The sequence below is a fragment of the Hippopotamus amphibius genome, chromosome 12, assembly GCF_030028045.1.
Source record: "Hippopotamus amphibius kiboko isolate mHipAmp2 chromosome 12, mHipAmp2.hap2, whole genome shotgun sequence".
NCBI lineage: Eukaryota > Metazoa > Chordata > Mammalia > Artiodactyla > Hippopotamidae > Hippopotamus > Hippopotamus amphibius.
Genome location: NC_080197.1, coordinates 81,178,715 through 81,194,519, shown reverse-complemented (window position 1 = coordinate 81,194,519; position 15,805 = coordinate 81,178,715). Strand labels below are relative to the sequence as shown.

The 15,805-nt window shown below is 53.5% G+C and overlaps 1 protein-coding gene across 1 annotated transcript in view; it reads left to right on the top strand.

Moving 5' to 3' along the window:
- Positions 1 to 15,552, top strand: part of ADA2 (adenosine deaminase 2) — a 28,214-nt gene extending 12,662 nt beyond the window's left edge. Inside the window, exons 5-10 of the mRNA XM_057702851.1 lie at positions 7,909 to 8,036; positions 9,365 to 9,455; positions 10,811 to 10,919; positions 13,221 to 13,378; positions 13,902 to 14,104; positions 14,309 to 15,552. Coding sequence (XP_057558834.1) covers positions 7,909 to 8,036; positions 9,365 to 9,455; positions 10,811 to 10,919; positions 13,221 to 13,378; positions 13,902 to 14,104; positions 14,309 to 14,408 — 789 coding nt within the window. The 3' untranslated portion in view covers positions 14,409 to 15,552. The remainder of the gene's footprint in view (positions 1 to 7,908; positions 8,037 to 9,364; positions 9,456 to 10,810; positions 10,920 to 13,220; positions 13,379 to 13,901; positions 14,105 to 14,308) is intronic.
- Positions 15,553 to 15,805: the final 253 nt, after the last annotated feature.

The window sequence follows — 15,805 nt, the reverse complement described above, 5'->3', positions numbered from 1 at the left end:
TCTTCTGCCCATTTTTTGATTGGGTTGTTTTGTTTTGTTTTGTTTGCTGTTGAGTTGTATGAGCTGTGTGTATACTTTGGAGATTAAGCCCTCGTTGGTCGCATCATTTGCAAATATTTTCTCCAATTCTGTAGGGTTTTTTTGTTTTTTTTTAATGGTTTCCTTTTGCTGTGCAAAAGCTTGTAAATTTGATTAGGTCCCATTTGTTTATTTTTATTACTATTGCCTTTGGTTGAAGGCAAATCTCCTGAAGCCAAACTATCTGATATTTTTGCATTCAGAGTCGGATAACTGTTTCAATCCCGGGTCGGATCCCTAAACTGAATATACTGCCCTAGCTTGACGTGAAGGGTTGGGGGCCCCTGTCCGTCACTCCCGTCTTGAGTCAGGAGCCCCTGCCCCCACCTGGCAGGTCCCTACTCCCCGGTGCACCCTGGACGGACCTCCTTCTCCTTGCATATGTTAGTGCCTCCCCGAGGCCGGCCCAGGTGAGGGTGGACACCTCCAGTCTGGTGTTTGTTCGCTCGTTTAACACGGAGCACAGACTTGCCTTCCTGTTTCTGATTCTTGGGATGTGGGAGTGGGCCTGACCTCGGCCCCCAGGGGAGCCTTCGTCAGCCTTGAGAGCAGAGTCAGTAAGTCCTGGGTACAAACGATCCTTTCAAAAGAAAAGAGAGGGTCCAGTGCACCGTCTACTTACGGAAGAATTTCGGAAAGAGGCGAGCTGGCCCTGGGCTGGCCCGTGTAGGGTGGAGAACAGTGCATCTCCCAGAACAATCCTTCCCCTCCTTGGGCCTGAAATGCCTTCCTTCTCTCAGCCTGGGCCCCGCCCCCTAAGCCCATCCTCCTCTGGAGCGTGGCTTAAGCCCCACCTCCACCCCCCCTCCCCCTGCCACCTTCCTGGGACTGGCTTCCTCCCCTTGAATCCCCATCTATTCCCAGCACCCGGGTGTATATCAGCCCTGGTGTCGCCGCTAGACTGTGAGTCAATTCAGACCCGCCGGAGTCCTGCAAGAGGCTCCAGGGGTGATAATGACCTTAGGGGTGGTGGGTGTACATGGGACTAATTTGGAGGTGCTGTTTGGACCCTGACCTCCCAGGATCCCAAATTCTGGGGGGCCCAGGAAGCTGCCAAGTTAACTAGCCCCACCCCCACACACCCTCCACCCCGTGGTTCTGCTGCCGAGGGCCTGATTTTCAAAGCACTTTATCTGCACCATCTCATTTGACCCTTACAACCTGCACTTTATCGATGTGTAAACTGAGGCTGGGAAAGGTCGAAGAGCCTGACCCAGGCCATGTAGGCAGTTAAGTAGGGACGGGACAGAGGCTGGGGTGCTGGGCTTTGAGCCTTGTGGGGCCACACGCATCTCAAAAGGAGCTCCCCAAGGGGCTTCCGGCATGGGGGAGTCGCTTCCTGTGGGCACATCCTGGCAGCTTTGGCAGAGTGGGGAGTGGAAGGGAGGCCTCCACTTGGGGAGGGGCCTTGGGATCCTTAGCGGGAGGCGAGAGGTGGGAGAGAGGTGTGGAGAGAGGGTTTGAGTCCCTGGGGAGGTATTTGGGGAAGTTGTAAGGGATTAGATGGAGGGAGGAGAAAGGCTGGACCGTGGCTTCCTCTCCCCCTCCTCCTCTTGCCACGCCCCTTGGGGACACTTGGCTCCGGGGTCTGCCCTGGGGACCTGCCCAGCTCGCCTTTCTCCTCACCCACTCCGGCGCCCAGCCAGGATTCCTAGAAGGTGGAAGCGGCTGGGATTTGGGCTGGGGTGGAGGCCGAGGGGGCTGGGATTTGCCCGTTTGTTCTGGTCTGACCCTGGAACAAAGGGCCCTCGCAGTCCAGGGTCCTTGCCTGAGCGTCTGCCCTGGAATTCTCGCTGAGCCCTCTGCCTCCCCCTCCTTGTCTGGGGGCTAATTCAGGGCCAGGGATGGTGTCGATGGACTATCCCTCGGCCCAGCCTCCTATTATGTCACTAATGCTCCATCACAAAGGCCACTCGCCCTTAGCAACAGTTGCTAGGCGGGTCTGAGCTCCTGGGCCCCATCCCCGCCCCCACGGCCGGAATGGGGGGCTCAGACTGGGTCGGGCCAGCCTTCCGAGAGGAGCTCCCAGGGGATTAAGCGCAGGAGCTCGCCCAGCTGGCACTTACCCGTGGGCGGTCTTGGGGGGGTGGTGGCGGGGGATCCCGTCAGGGGCCAAGGGAGCCCGGGATGGTTGTTCCCAGACGGCTTCTTGGATGCTGTCACTTGTGTAACCAGCGGTCCTAGTGCTCCCCCTACCCACCCCCAGGGTTTTGTCCTGGATTCTTAGCAGAATCCTTCATTGGAAAGCCCACCTGGCTTTTTGCTCTGGTGACCCGTGTTTCACGTAGTTGGCGGCACCACTTTCCTATTACATGACACTGTGTGTGTGCTCTTAACAAGGCTGTGAAACCGACAAAAACGGTAGATCTTCAGCCTAGAGGTATATTATACATGAGAATCACCTGGGCGAGTTTAAAAAACTAGATTCTACCCCCAGAGAATCTGATTTAATTAATCCGGGGTGGGACCCCGGCATTTTCTCCTCCCAGGGTGACTGGAGACTTTGAGACATTGCCCTCCCCACCCCCCCACACGGTGCCTCAAAGTAAACTCTCCTGCCGACCCCCACCCCCTGCTCCAGCGAGGAAGCAGGACTGAGTTTCTTACCCTTTTAAAGCCTCAAAATCCTCATGTGTAAAATGAGACCTACCTAACAGTGCAGTTTTGAGGATTAAATGAGATTGATGGAAAGCTCTCGGCACATGCCTTGCACATAGTAGAAGCTCAGTTCATGCTTGTTGAGTGACTCAGCTTTAGAAGTGAAAGCTGGTTGTATTGGGAATTAGAGCTTCTCAGTGCTGCTTTCTGGGCTGATACAGACTAACTGAGTGATCTTAAGCAACTCTGGTCCCAAATGTCCTCTCGGTTCCTTCAGCTTTAAATTCTTTAATTCCATAATATCATAGACAATGGGAATTTGTAATCTTATATTAGTGTATGAAAGTAGCATGTCGTTTGAATAGCTTCCCCACAAGTTTACACTGCCTCAAGTCAACTGTAAGACTTTAGATAACCTAAATTGAGTCCAATGTGTGTTTTTGTTAATTTATTAATTTATTTATTCATTGGCTGCATTGTGTCTTCGTTGCTGTGCAGCCTTTCTCTAGTTGCAGTGAGCTGGGCTACTCTTCACTGCAGTGCGCAGGCTCCTTTTAATAATGGCTTCTGTTGTTGTGGAGCATGGGCTCTAGGCTTATGGACTTCAGTAGTTGTGGCTCGAGGGCTCTAGAGCACAGGCTCAGTAGTAGTGGCGCACGGGCTTAGTTGCTCTGCGGCCTGTAGGATCTTCCCAGACCAGGGATCGAACCCATGTCCCCTGCATTGGCAGGTGGGTTCTTAACCACTGCACCACCAGGGAAGTCCTGAGTCCAATGTGCTTTTAATTCAGGAGGGCTTATTATAGGGACATAGCCGCTTTTTGTACCACTGAGTCTTAGATGAATGACAGACCCCTTCTTGTACTTACAGGTTGTTACATTCTTAGATGGTAACTCCTATTCCTAGGACTACTGCAGATTTGAGTTGTTTTTCTGCATCTGGTGACAGGTTGCTACTAACATTGTATTACTCGGTATCATTTTTAAATTTTATTTTATTGGGGTATAGTTGCTTTACAATGTTGTATTAGATTCTGCTGCACAATGAAGTGAATTAGTATATGTATACATATATCTCCTCCCTCTTGGACCTCCTTCCCCACCCCACCCCCCAATCCCACCCGTCTAGGTCATCACAGAGCACCAAGCTGAGCTTCCTGTGCTTTATAGTAGATTCCCTCTAGCTATCTATTTTACACATGGTAGTGTATGTATGTCAGTCCCACTCTCCCTGTCGCCCCCACTGTGTCCACATGTCCTTTCTCTATGTCTGAATCTCTATTCCTGCCCTGCAAATAGATTCATCTGTACCATTTTTCTAGATTCCACATATACGCGTTAATATATGATATTTGTTTTTCTCTTTCTCACTTACTTTACTCTGTATGACACGCTAGGTCGCTCCATGTCTCTATAAATGACCCAATTTCATTCCTTTTTATGGCTGAGTAATATTCCATTGTATATATGTACCACACCTTCTGTATCCATTCATCTGTCGACAGACATTTAGGTTGCTTCCATGTCCTAGCCATTGTAAACTGCTGCAATGAACATTGGGGTGCATGTGTCTCTTTGAATTGTGGTTTTCTCTGGGTATATGCCCAGTAGTGGGATTGCTGGGTCATATGGAGAACAGTATAGAGATTCCTTACAAAACTAAAAATAGAACTACCAGATGACCTAGTTATCATTTCTAAGTGCTTTACAAATATTAACTCATTTGATCCTTGCAACAACCCTCTGAGGTATGATTGATTTGGAATAAATTGTATCTCACTGGAGCCTGAACCCAGAAGGCCAACCAGGACCCCAAACCAGCTGAGAACTTTCCTTCGAGGCCTGGCTTCAGAGCCTGTTCTAATCGTACCAGCTGTGTGGCTGTGAGAGGCTGCAGGTCTCACCCTGGAAAGGTGAGGGGGGGCCCTTGAGCAGTCAGATTCTGACCTTGGTGCTCCCATCAAGGCTGCAGTTTATTAGGCAGAGGCCGGAGGCCAGAGGGGCAGGAGCTCAGGGCCTGGGCAGCCCCAGGGGTGACTTACTGGGGCACTAGGAGCCAGGAAACGTCCTGGATGAGGCTTCAATGTCTGCGCTCGAGGCTCTCTGTGCCGTGGTAACTAGCAGTGGGAGTGGAACCCCAGGGGCAGGGACCCCAGCTTCCCCTCGGACAGAATCCATGAGTGGGAACCACCGCTGTGTAGCCCTCTCAGGCCTCCGTGGCACCTTTTGTGTATCCATGCAGACTTGATTAACCAGCCAGGGATCTTTCTTTAGGCAGAATGTCGTGTGCTGGACCTATGTATTTAAGTTTCTTTCGTCTCCTTCTGTTCTGTGAGCACTGCCCCCCCGCCCCTCCAACATCCATCTATTCATCCATCCCCTAAAACATGCCGCCTGGAGCTTAGTTAGTTTTGTTTTGTTTTGTTTTTTGTTTTGTTTTGTTTTGTTTTTTGGCCGTGCCGTGCAGCATGCAGGACCTTAGTTCCCCAACCAGGGATGGAATCCTGCAGTGGAAGCTCAGAGTCCTAAACATTGGACCGCCAGGGAAGTCCCAGTACTTTTTTTTTTAATTGAAGTATAGTTGATTTACAATGTTGTATTAGTGTCAGATGCACAGCAAAGTGATTCAGTTATACATATATGTAGCTATTCTTAATCAGATTCTTTTCCATTATAGGTTATTACAAGATATTGAGTATAGTTCCCTGTGCTATACAGTAGGTCCTGTCTTAGTACTTTTTAAAAAAAATTTAATTAATTAATTAATTTATTTATTTAGGTTGCATTGGGTCTTCATTGCTGCTTGCGGACTTTAGTTGTGGAGAGTGGGGGCTACTCTTCATTGCTCTGCGTGGGCTTCTTAGTGCAGTGGCTTCTCTTGTTGCACAGCTCTGGCTCTAGGTGTGTGGGTTTCAGTAGTTGTGGCACACAGGCTCAGTAGTTGCGGTGCATGGGCTTAGTTGCTCCGTGGCACGTGGGATCTTCCCGGACCAGGGCTCAAATCTGTGTCCTCTGCATTGGCAGGCGGATTCTTAACCAGTGCACCACCAGGGAATTCCCTGTCTTAGTACTTTTAAAGCTGCAAGTAGGGACTTCCCTGGAGGCCTAGTGGTTAAGACTCCACGCGTCCACTACAGGGGGTGCAGTTTTGATTTCTAGTTGGGGAACCAAAACAAAAAAAAGCTGCAAGTAGACAGCACTCTTCTTCATTAAAGCTTGTTTGCGGAGCTGCTCCTCTGGTCCTGTAGGAGGGGAGGTGGGAAGGTCAAGGTACATGGACCCCACCCTCATGGGTTTGCAATCCGGTTGGGGTATCTGGGCCCATGACTCAATAATGACAGAGCAGTCAAGTCATGGGGCAGAAATCTGTCCTTCCCTCTCAAACCAGCTAGGTAATGCCACGATGACCTCAAGTAATAATTTTGGGTTGTTAATACAATGGTTCTCAAGCTTTTACCCTCAAAAATTTTTGAGGATCCTAAAACCCTTTTGTTTATGTGGAATATATCTACTATATCCTGTATAATATAACCGGTATTAGAAACTAAAAGTGAGGGCCTTGCCTGGTGGCACAGTGGTTAAGAATCTGCCTGCCACAACTACTGAGCCTGCGCTCTAGAATCTGCGAGCACAGCTACTGAAGCCCACGTGCCTAGAGCTCGTACACCGCAACAAGAGAAACCACTGCAATGAAAAGCCCACTCACCACAACGAAGAGTAGCCCCCACTCTCCACAGCTAGAGAAAGCCCTCGCGCAGCAATGAAGACCCAACACAGCCAATAAATAAATAAATAGATAGATAAATTTATAAAAAAAAAAGAAAAGAAACTAAAACTGAGAAGTTTTCAAAACACAAGCCTACACAATTATGCCATCTATTATTTGTCAGCGCAACATTGTCACATATGATGCACTTCTGGAAAATTCTGTTCACTCTGAGAGAATGAGAGTGGAAAGGACAACATCTCAAAATCTTTACAAAGAGAGTTTAGAATTTGTAGACTTTGCAAAAGTCTAGGGGACCCTTGGGGCTCCCTGACTGTCCTTTGAGAAATGCTGGAGTACAGCATCAAAGATTTGAAGATTTTAACAGACTGCCTTGATCAGTACCAGGAGAAGGGTTCCTTTTAGAAATCCTTGGTCAGTAGGAAAGGAAGAAAGTAAGTTTTCCTTTACCTTCTTATGTTCTCTTTTTGGGGGTGTGCAAATCAAACTGACCAAAGCCACATTAACAGAAGAAAAGGCATAGAAATTTTACTTGATGTTAATGTTTAATGTTTATGTGCGTGGAGACCTTCAGAGAAAAGTGAAGACCCAAAGAAGCGGGAGGACCAGGTTCTTATACACTACAGTATTTTAGCAAACAGCAGTAGATTGTGGAGAAGCAATAAGACCAAGGAAAAGGGTTTGGACTTCCAGGGGCAGTAAATCGTGGGGAGGTCAGTATATGGGGGAGCTGGTAGGAGACGGGTTATGGTAATCGGGTTCGTCTGTTCAGATCCAGCTTGGAGCCCAGTTCCTGTCTCTGGTGTTCACGGTGGTTCTCCTTCTGGAGTGGCAGCTGGAAGGGGGCGCCTTCCCAGACAGAAATATGTGTCCTCCTCTGAGGCAGACAGGAGGGCACAGATCTCTGTCTGCCTCTGTGCTTCTTAACTGCCTTCAGCTCAAAGGAATCCTTATGCAAAAGTGGCATATGTGGGGGTAGCACATCCTGATACCCTTCAGGATCCCCAGAGATGGACAAGCTCTTCCCCACCACGTTTTTCCCTTTGTCTCACCTACTGCGCATCCCTGGCTCTTCCCACTCTGCCCCCGACCATGTCACGCTTGGTGTCCGTAGTGGCTTGGCCACCTCTAGGGGTCCCCTGCCTGGAGGTGGGAGAGAGGGGAGATGGAGTGGGTCCTCGGACCACCCTTTCTGGCTTGCGTCCTGTCCTCAGCTGGCCTGTTCTTCATGCGTTGCACAAATACTTACGGAGCACAAACCATGTGCCGGGCGCTGTTCTAGGTGGCAGGACCCAGCCCTGAATGAGAGGCAGACATCCCAGCCTTGTGGCACCAAAGAGCATTATCCCATTCAGGGCTGGGACCTCTGGTCAACCTCAGAGGCCGTCAAAGGCACTGAAAAAGGAAATCAGAGTCCAACCTGGTTTTGGGGATTGTTGGCCATCAGGACTGGAGTTCTGCTCTGCTCACCTCTGACGTCTGGTTGGGATCATGCTTCCTTTGCAGGTGTATGAAATGAACGGGACAGTCTATGGCCCAGAGTGGTCGGTGAGGACCTATGAAGAAGTGGCTCGTAATTTTGCAAAAGAGCATCCTGGGTTTATTGGAATCAAACTCATTTATACGGATCACAGGTGAGAATGGGCATGGCTGAGGCTGCAGGAGGTGGGAGGGTATGGGAAGGAGAAAGGGGTGAGGAGGGGCTGAGGGTCTGGGGCCAGAGAGCCCCAGGGGCCCAAGCGCCGTGGGTTCTGTGTGGTACAGTGTGAGTGCAGAATCCACTCTGAAATCATGACCTGGCTGGAACGAACAACTGTGGCAACGTTGCAGATAATTCCAGGCTGTGACCCACACTGGCCTGGGTGATCCGTTATAGGTTTAGTGTTTTTGCCTGAATGTTTTTTGTTTCACTCTTCGGCCGGGTTCTGCCTTGTGGCAGCCACCTCTGTGTGGAGACTCCGGGAGCTGTGAAGAAAGACCCATCCTCCCCCCAAGCAAGTGCAGAAAGCCTACAGCTGAAGTCTCCTGATTCTACCGAGGAAGGGTCTCCCTGGTGTCAGGGAGCAGGCAGTGTGGACCGTCTGTGCCATGTTCAGCTGGAGGGCGTGGGAGGGGCAGCCCCCCACCTGCTCAGCACCCTCGCTGTGGGAGGCGGGAGGGCAGTCAGATCCCCCAGGAGCCTCCTCCCTTCCTGGGGAGGCCCAGGGCCGCTGGAGCTGGTGGGCCAGGGTGGAGCTGGCAGTGGTGGAAGGTGGAGGCGCCCTGGGGGTGCGGTGACAGGAGTGCAAGGGTGGGGCTGCAGTGCACGTGCTCCGGGTACAGGGGAGGGACGGGCGGGTGTGGGGCCCACGGAGCCAGGGATCGGAACATGTGGGCCCATGCCTCTGTCCCGTCATGAACGTGCACCTTTTCTCTTGGTGCTTCCGTGTTGACACTCTTGCCTCATCCCTGGCCTAGCTGGAAGGGAGAGACTTGCGGGGGAGAAAAGGCGGCTTGGTTGTGTGGTTTCTGCAGTGCCCAGGTCTTGCTGATGGAACCGGGGCCTAGGTCCAGCTGCCCCGGCAGGGACTGGGTGGCCTATGGCATTTCACAGGTGCCCAGAGAGAGGAGAGCTGGACACTTCCAGGACCATCCTCTCAGGGGTGCGGGGCAAGTTTTGGTCACGGCCACTTTGCGTCATCCAAATGCAGACAAATAAAACTTACCCTGTGGGTGCCGGACCCCACTGGCTTTCCCTCTGGAGCCAGCTGGAGTCCTCGACAGGGATGGATTTGGGCAGAACTTCTCTGTGATGTAGCACGTGAGGGGGCTCCACAGCCTGGATGGGGTGGGGTCACCTGGCAGCCATGCTGAGGGTTCGGGAAGGGCGGCTGGGTGCGCTGGACGAGGCCAGACTGGCGCTCTGGGTGCTCACCCCATCGGCCCCGAAGTGCCAATGTCCATGCTTCTCTCTGTCTCGCAGATTCAAAGATGTACGCTTCATCAAGAAATCTGTCCAGAGAGCCATGGACCTTCGAGCCAAGTTCCCTGGGATGGTGGCAGGGTTTGACCTGGTAATGGGCCCGGCCCGAAGCCCTCTGGGAAGAGCTGGGTGACAGCACTGAGAACCCTCCCTTGGGGCCTGGGGGTGAAGGGAGAGCAGGAAAGTTCAGAAAAAGGCTAGAAGGGGAAGCTCCGGAACAAGGAAGGCCCCCCAGGATTAGGGGCCTTCCCCCACTCCCCGGCCTCTGCCCTGCTCTGGCCGCAGTGCCCATGACCCCTGGCTCTTCAAACCGCAGCCCAGGGGTGGAGGTGTCTGGAAACGAGGCGGGCTGGGCCTGGGCGCACCGTCCAGGATTCAGAAGCGGCCCCTCCCCGCCTTTGCTCCCAGCTGTTTCTGAAGCTGCACATCCCTGCGTGGTGCTGCCACCTCTTACCCACCCCCCCAACCCCCACCAAACAACAGCTGGGCCATACTTCCAGGTGACAAGTCCTTAATCTCATTAAGAAGCCAAATTAATCTAACCGGCGAAATGCATCCCTGACCGCCTTCCAGAATCTGCATATTTTACCTGAGACCTGCTGAAGCTCCTGCTTTCAGACCCACCAGGCCCCCGGGAGCGGATGTCAAGGGATTGTTTTCCTTGGACAGGATGTCCTCCTGGGGTCCCTGGGGGCTGCTCCAAGGATCCAGCTTCTCCCACCTCTTTTCCCTCTGTGCGGGGCCAAAGGGCAGCATCCAGTGGCACTTCCCAACCGGTCCCTATGGGTCTCGGGGGCACCAGTCCTCCTGGCGAGCCAGGCTGGAGTTGTTCAAGGGGTCCACTTGGAGCCCCACATCTCCTGGGGTCTGCGCTCCTTCCTGCCGCACTGAACACTCAGCTCGCATTGTCACGAGAGTGTCACCGCCCCCTCCCCGCTTTCTCTCCCAAGGCTCCCGCACTCCTGGACCCCCAGCTGCCCAGGCCCAGGGGCGGGGCTTCCTTTGAAGAGCAGGACTTTGGTGCAATTGCTCTCAGCTTAATTGCAGCTGTGGGACTCTGCTGGGAGCTGCCAGGCCTGGGGACCCTAGAGGGCAATGGCCAGAGTCCTCCCCACCCTGGTCCAAGGCTCAGGCTCTCCTGCCCTCTCTGTCTCTGTCTCTGTGTCTCTCTGAGTCTCTCTCCTGTGAGGAGCTTGGGTCTGGGAAGGCCGCGTGCAGGACACGACGCAAATGCTGAGAGGGTTGAGGTACAGTCTCCGAATAAGGGGGGAGTTATTTCGGGACAACAATGCCCTCTTTTTCTTTCCCAGTCCTGCTACTGGTCTTTCTCAAAAGGCCATGTGACCAAGGCCTCAGCAGTGCTGGCAGGTACAGGGTTGCAGGGCACACCAGCAAGCTGAGGCAGGGACCCAGCAGGCGCCTCCACGTCCCCCCTCTGTCCTGCAGGTGGGGCGCGAGGACACAGGCCACCCCCTGTACTACTACAAGGAGGCTTTGACGATTCCAGCCTCACAGGGAGTTAAGCTGCCTTACTTCTTCCACGCTGGAGAGACGGGTGAGCCTGGACCCCACTGGTGACAGAGAAGGTGACGGGCAGGGGGCCCTCGCCACCTCCGAGGGCACGGACGGGACACTGGGCAGTGGACTGACAGTCCTGAGTCGTCTCACGGCGCTTGTCCATTTCATATACATTATCGCGTCTGCCCTGACAGCAGCACCTGGAGAATGAAGGACAGTGATGCTGGGGCAGCTGCCCCTCACATACATTATCCATAGTTCTCACCTGGTCCTGCCAGGACGGCACTTTGCCTCCATTTACAGATGAGGAGCCCAAGGCTCCAACCAAACAGGGTAATTGGTCCACGGTAAAGGAGCTGGGAACACTTTCTGATGATCTCCATTTTATAAGGCATGAACTGTGCTTTCGAGGTTGACTTACCTGTAAAGTCACACACTGGGATGTGGGGGGAAGAGGGACCATCAGGCCAGCTCCGCATCTGGGAAGCACTGTCCACACCCACCAGGCTGAAGGGGGGACCCTGACCCCCACCCAGCTCAAGGAGCCTGGCTGCCCTTGTTTCTGAAATGCCATCCGCCCAGCCACGTCCCTGCTCCTCAAAGTTCAGTCCAGCAGCTCACTGGTCATCACTCAGCCTCCAGATATTCCAGGCCTTAACACGTGTAAACCCTCAGCAGAAGCAGCAGCAGGTCACAGCTGCGATGTCAGATCCCAGGGAAGATTTGGGGGGCTCAGACCTGCTGCATCCCACCTGGCACCCCTCAGAGCACCTTAGGCTTCTGCCCTCAGAGAAGACCAAGGAGCCAAGGGCAAAGCTGTGGCAGCTGGGATTTCAGGCAGGCTGAAACGTTGGTGTCTCTTACCATCTCTCAGAGGAACGGTTCCTGTGCATTAATCTCTTTTTCCTGACATTTCAAGTGCATTTAGATCCAATTTAGATCAAAGCTGTCCTATGAGATTTAAAGAACTGTTTGTGCAGAATGGGGAAGTGGGGATGGTCAGGGCGGGGGTGGGGGTTTAGCCTTCAAGGCCGTGTGGTTTCATTGAGAAAATCTGTGAAATCATCTCAGTTCCAAGACTCATGGTCCTAGGAGAGGATTTTGCCAGGTCTTGGGTATTTAATACCCTTACTTAAATTAAAAGAAAGAAAAAAATCTTTGAAAAGAACGTGGTAGTTAGGAAACTAGTGAAAAATCCACCTGAAGCACCTGTCACCAGCAATGGGAATTCTTGGGTTTCATTCCCAACAGAAAAGTGGAATTTTCATACTTCATTGTGGATCAGTTAGGACGCTTTTGGCGTCCAGGCACGAGGCCCACTCCGCAGTTAGTAGGTCTCACAATTAGGTCTTCTGTGATCTCCCGCAATAAGCAACCTCTGATGTCCTCCTGGGTCTGGGATTTCGCCCCATTTGGTCACAGACAGGGAAGTTACATCCAGGCTTGACCACATCCAGGGACACCAGAGAGGAGCTGTTTCTTCCAGGGCACCTTCCGGTACTGGTGAGGGGGACGTTGCAGAAGTTCCCAGCAACCCCCAATCACCCCCCCACTCCCACCCCACCCCGACCGCAGGGCAGCGTCAGGAGGCTGGCGGGGAGGCTGGTGGAGTCAGAGCTGCCCTCCGCCTCTAACGAGGCCCTGCCAGCGGGGAGATGCCGCAGGGCAGCTTGTTCCTGCCGGCTCCTCTCTCCTGCCCTGGGTTACCCCAAGAGTTCTGTTAAAGATAGAAATTTTTATTTCATTTCATTTCATTTCATCTTATTATTATTTTTTGGCCGCACCATGCGGCACGCGGGATCTTGGTTCCCCGACCAGGGATCGAACCCGTGCCCCTGCAGTGGACGCACGGAGTCTTAATCACTGGACCGCCAGGGAAGTCCCAAAGATAGAAATTAAAGTAAGTACGTACAAATCGTCATAGTGACAGAGTCTGTAGCACATTGTTGTAAAGATCCTGAACATAAAATTCCCAGAAAACAGCTCTGGAAACAAACATAAAATGGAAAGAAAGAATATGGACCGTGGGTCTGGTAGACCAAGGCTTGAAACCCAGTTTTCTGCTTCCTACGTGAGGATCGTCCTTGAGTTTATAAAGCCTGTGTGAGTTTCAAATTCCTCACCTGTTACATACGTACATACATACATACATACCTACAGGCAGGCCGTACCCCTCTTTAGCACTGTCACACGGAAAACACGTGTGCATGTGCGTGTTTGTGCTAACGTTCAGTTCTCTGCCTTTTCCTGCTCTGGGAGTCGGGAGTCTGGGGCCTTCACCAGCGGATGGTCTGTGGGTCCCATCCATCCTATTGAAGACCCCACCCTTTATCCCCAGACTTGCAGGGTACTTCTGTAGACAGAAACCTTCTGGACGCCCTGATACTGAACTCGACCAGGATTGGCCACGGGTTTGCTTTGAGCAAACACCCGGCCGTCTTGACTGAGGCCTGGAAGAAGGACATCCCCATCGAAGTCTGTCCCATCTCCAACCAGGTACGCTGGCTCCATGGAGCCGGTGCAGGGCACTCTCAGCCGCCAGCCTCGACCACCTCTCTCCGGCGTGATCTCTCTGTAACTCCCTTGTTTTGTGTGTCCCTCCACTCTCGCACTCCCGTTTGTGAAGTTATTTGGGAGTGGACTTTGCCTAAACCATTCATAGTAATGAGAGTTCCCAGCAGGGCGGGATTGTGGGCAAAGCCGTGGAGAAAGCTAAAGGGGCCCTGGTGGGCGGGGGGTGGGCACACAGAGCGGAGTGTGGGATCCCACTGCTGCACAGCTGCCTGTGGCTTCGCGCTCAGGACAGCTGCTCCGAGCAGGACCAAGGGAGACTACGTGCTTGTGGAGAAAACGAAGAAGTGCGGGGGGACTGACTTCCCGCGTCAGGACTTTGCCCAGAGTCGTCCTGATGCTCAGAACGGTGATGACGGGGATAGAGAGAGAGGCGCCGATTACACACGCGGCCTCACCTCCCTCGTGACGGCTCTTCATGGATGCATGTCTGTCTCCGGCTGGGCAGGTTCTGATGCTGGTGTCTGACCTGAGAAACCACCCTGCAGCCGTCCTGATGGCCATTGGGTACCCCATAGTGATCAGCTCTGATGACCCTGCTACTTTTGGGGCCACGGGCTTATCCTATGATTTCTACGAGGCCTTCATGGGCATTGGGGGGATGGTGGCCGACCTAAGGACACTCAAACAGCTGGCCATGAACTCCATCAGGTGAGTGTGCCGTGTGCTCCTCTTTGGTCACCGCCCGTGTTGACCGCTCCGAGGTTTGGGCGGAGTCCTGGAGGGTATCTGTGGGCTTCTCCACATCGTCTCTTATCCTGTCACTGCTCTTGGGCTGGGGACATGGTGTCCTGCCAGCGTCGGAGGTCCCCTCCCGCCCCTCCCCAGACTGACAGAGGCGCCCCTCCCCTGCAGGTACAGCACCCTGTCGGAGTCAGAGAAGACGTTAGCCATGGAAACCTGGGATAGGAAGTGGCAGAGCTTTGTGGTTGAGCTGGCCAGGGGCTCCCAGTGAGGAGACAGCTGTCTGTCACCCTCCGCCTCTGCTTCCCTCCGTGCCGACCTCACCTCCTCATAGCGGGTCCAGAATCCAGGGAAGTCACCTCTGTCTCTTCATCAGAACCACACTGACCCTGCGAAAGTTACCCGCAGCCTCCACGTGGCCTGATCTCTCAGAACCCTCATCGGTGGACCCCGCGCACCGCGTGGAATGTCCTTCTCTCTCGGCCTCAGTGACAGGACCCCTCGCGGTTCCTCCTCTCCCTCCGGCCACGGCTCCTGGGGCCCCTGGTCCACGAGCTTCCCTCAGCTCAGCCCTGCGCTTCTGTCTTGGCTTCTCTCTTTTCTCTCCCCATTCCACACTCTTCTCCTGCACGGTCTCTTCCACACCTTCCCTTCAGAAACCACGTACTTGTTAATGGTTCCCGAACTTGGGATGCCCTCGGATGGCCCACAGGAGCCTCGGAGACCTGCTCTGAGCACTGCCTCCCTCCCAGCTGTCTCAGTAACTGGCACCTCTGTCCACGTGGCGCAGAGGCGGTCAGAGGAGTCTGTGCTGCCCCGTTCCTCCATCTGGAGGTGCCCTGGCTCACCCATCCTCCCCTCCACGCGGCTGGCATCCAGCCTCTGTCGCTCTGGCCTGACTCACAAGAGCCCCTAACTGATCTCTCTCTTCTCTTTGCCCTTTCCAGCTCATTTCCCCCAGAGTAATGACTGTTTAAAGTCAAGTTAAACCAGGGTTCTTCACTGTGACAACTCAGCACATTTAGGAAAGCTCCGTCCCTACGGGGCGTGTAGCATCCTGTGAATCAGGGTCCTTCCCACTCTGTCCCATCCCGCACTGGACTCTGGTCTCATTGCTCCAAGCTCTGCCCGGCCTCAGGGCCCCCCCAGCTCTCTCTGTTCTCCCCACTTGTGTCTGACTGACTCCTCTCACCCTCAGGCTTTGTTTCATGTCCTCGTCTCAGAGGGGTTTCTCCCGTGGGGCACCTTGCTCTTTCCTCCGACTCCACCATGACATGTAATTACCACGTATTTATATCTGTGGGGCCTCCTTACCCCCAGACCGTCAACTCCCACTAGACAGGCATGAATGACCGGTTCACGTCCACTGCAAGCCCAGGGCCCAGCCCACACCCCTCGCCCAGTCAGCCCTCAATAAACGTTGTGTTGCAAGAACAGACATGCCTTGTTTGTGTTGAGCTGGGGTCGCATCCCGACTCCCAGCCTGGTCTCTGGGAGAAGGAAGGCGAAGGGCCGGCTCTGGCCTCACTTGGCCACAGGGTGTGAAGGAGAACCAAAGAAGTCCTTACAAGTCCCAAGGGGATGCAATGAAGCCAACCCTCTCCCTGGTCCTGGGTCCTGGTGCGGGGACAGCCTTGCTGACTAGGGTCCTCAACCACAGGCTGATAC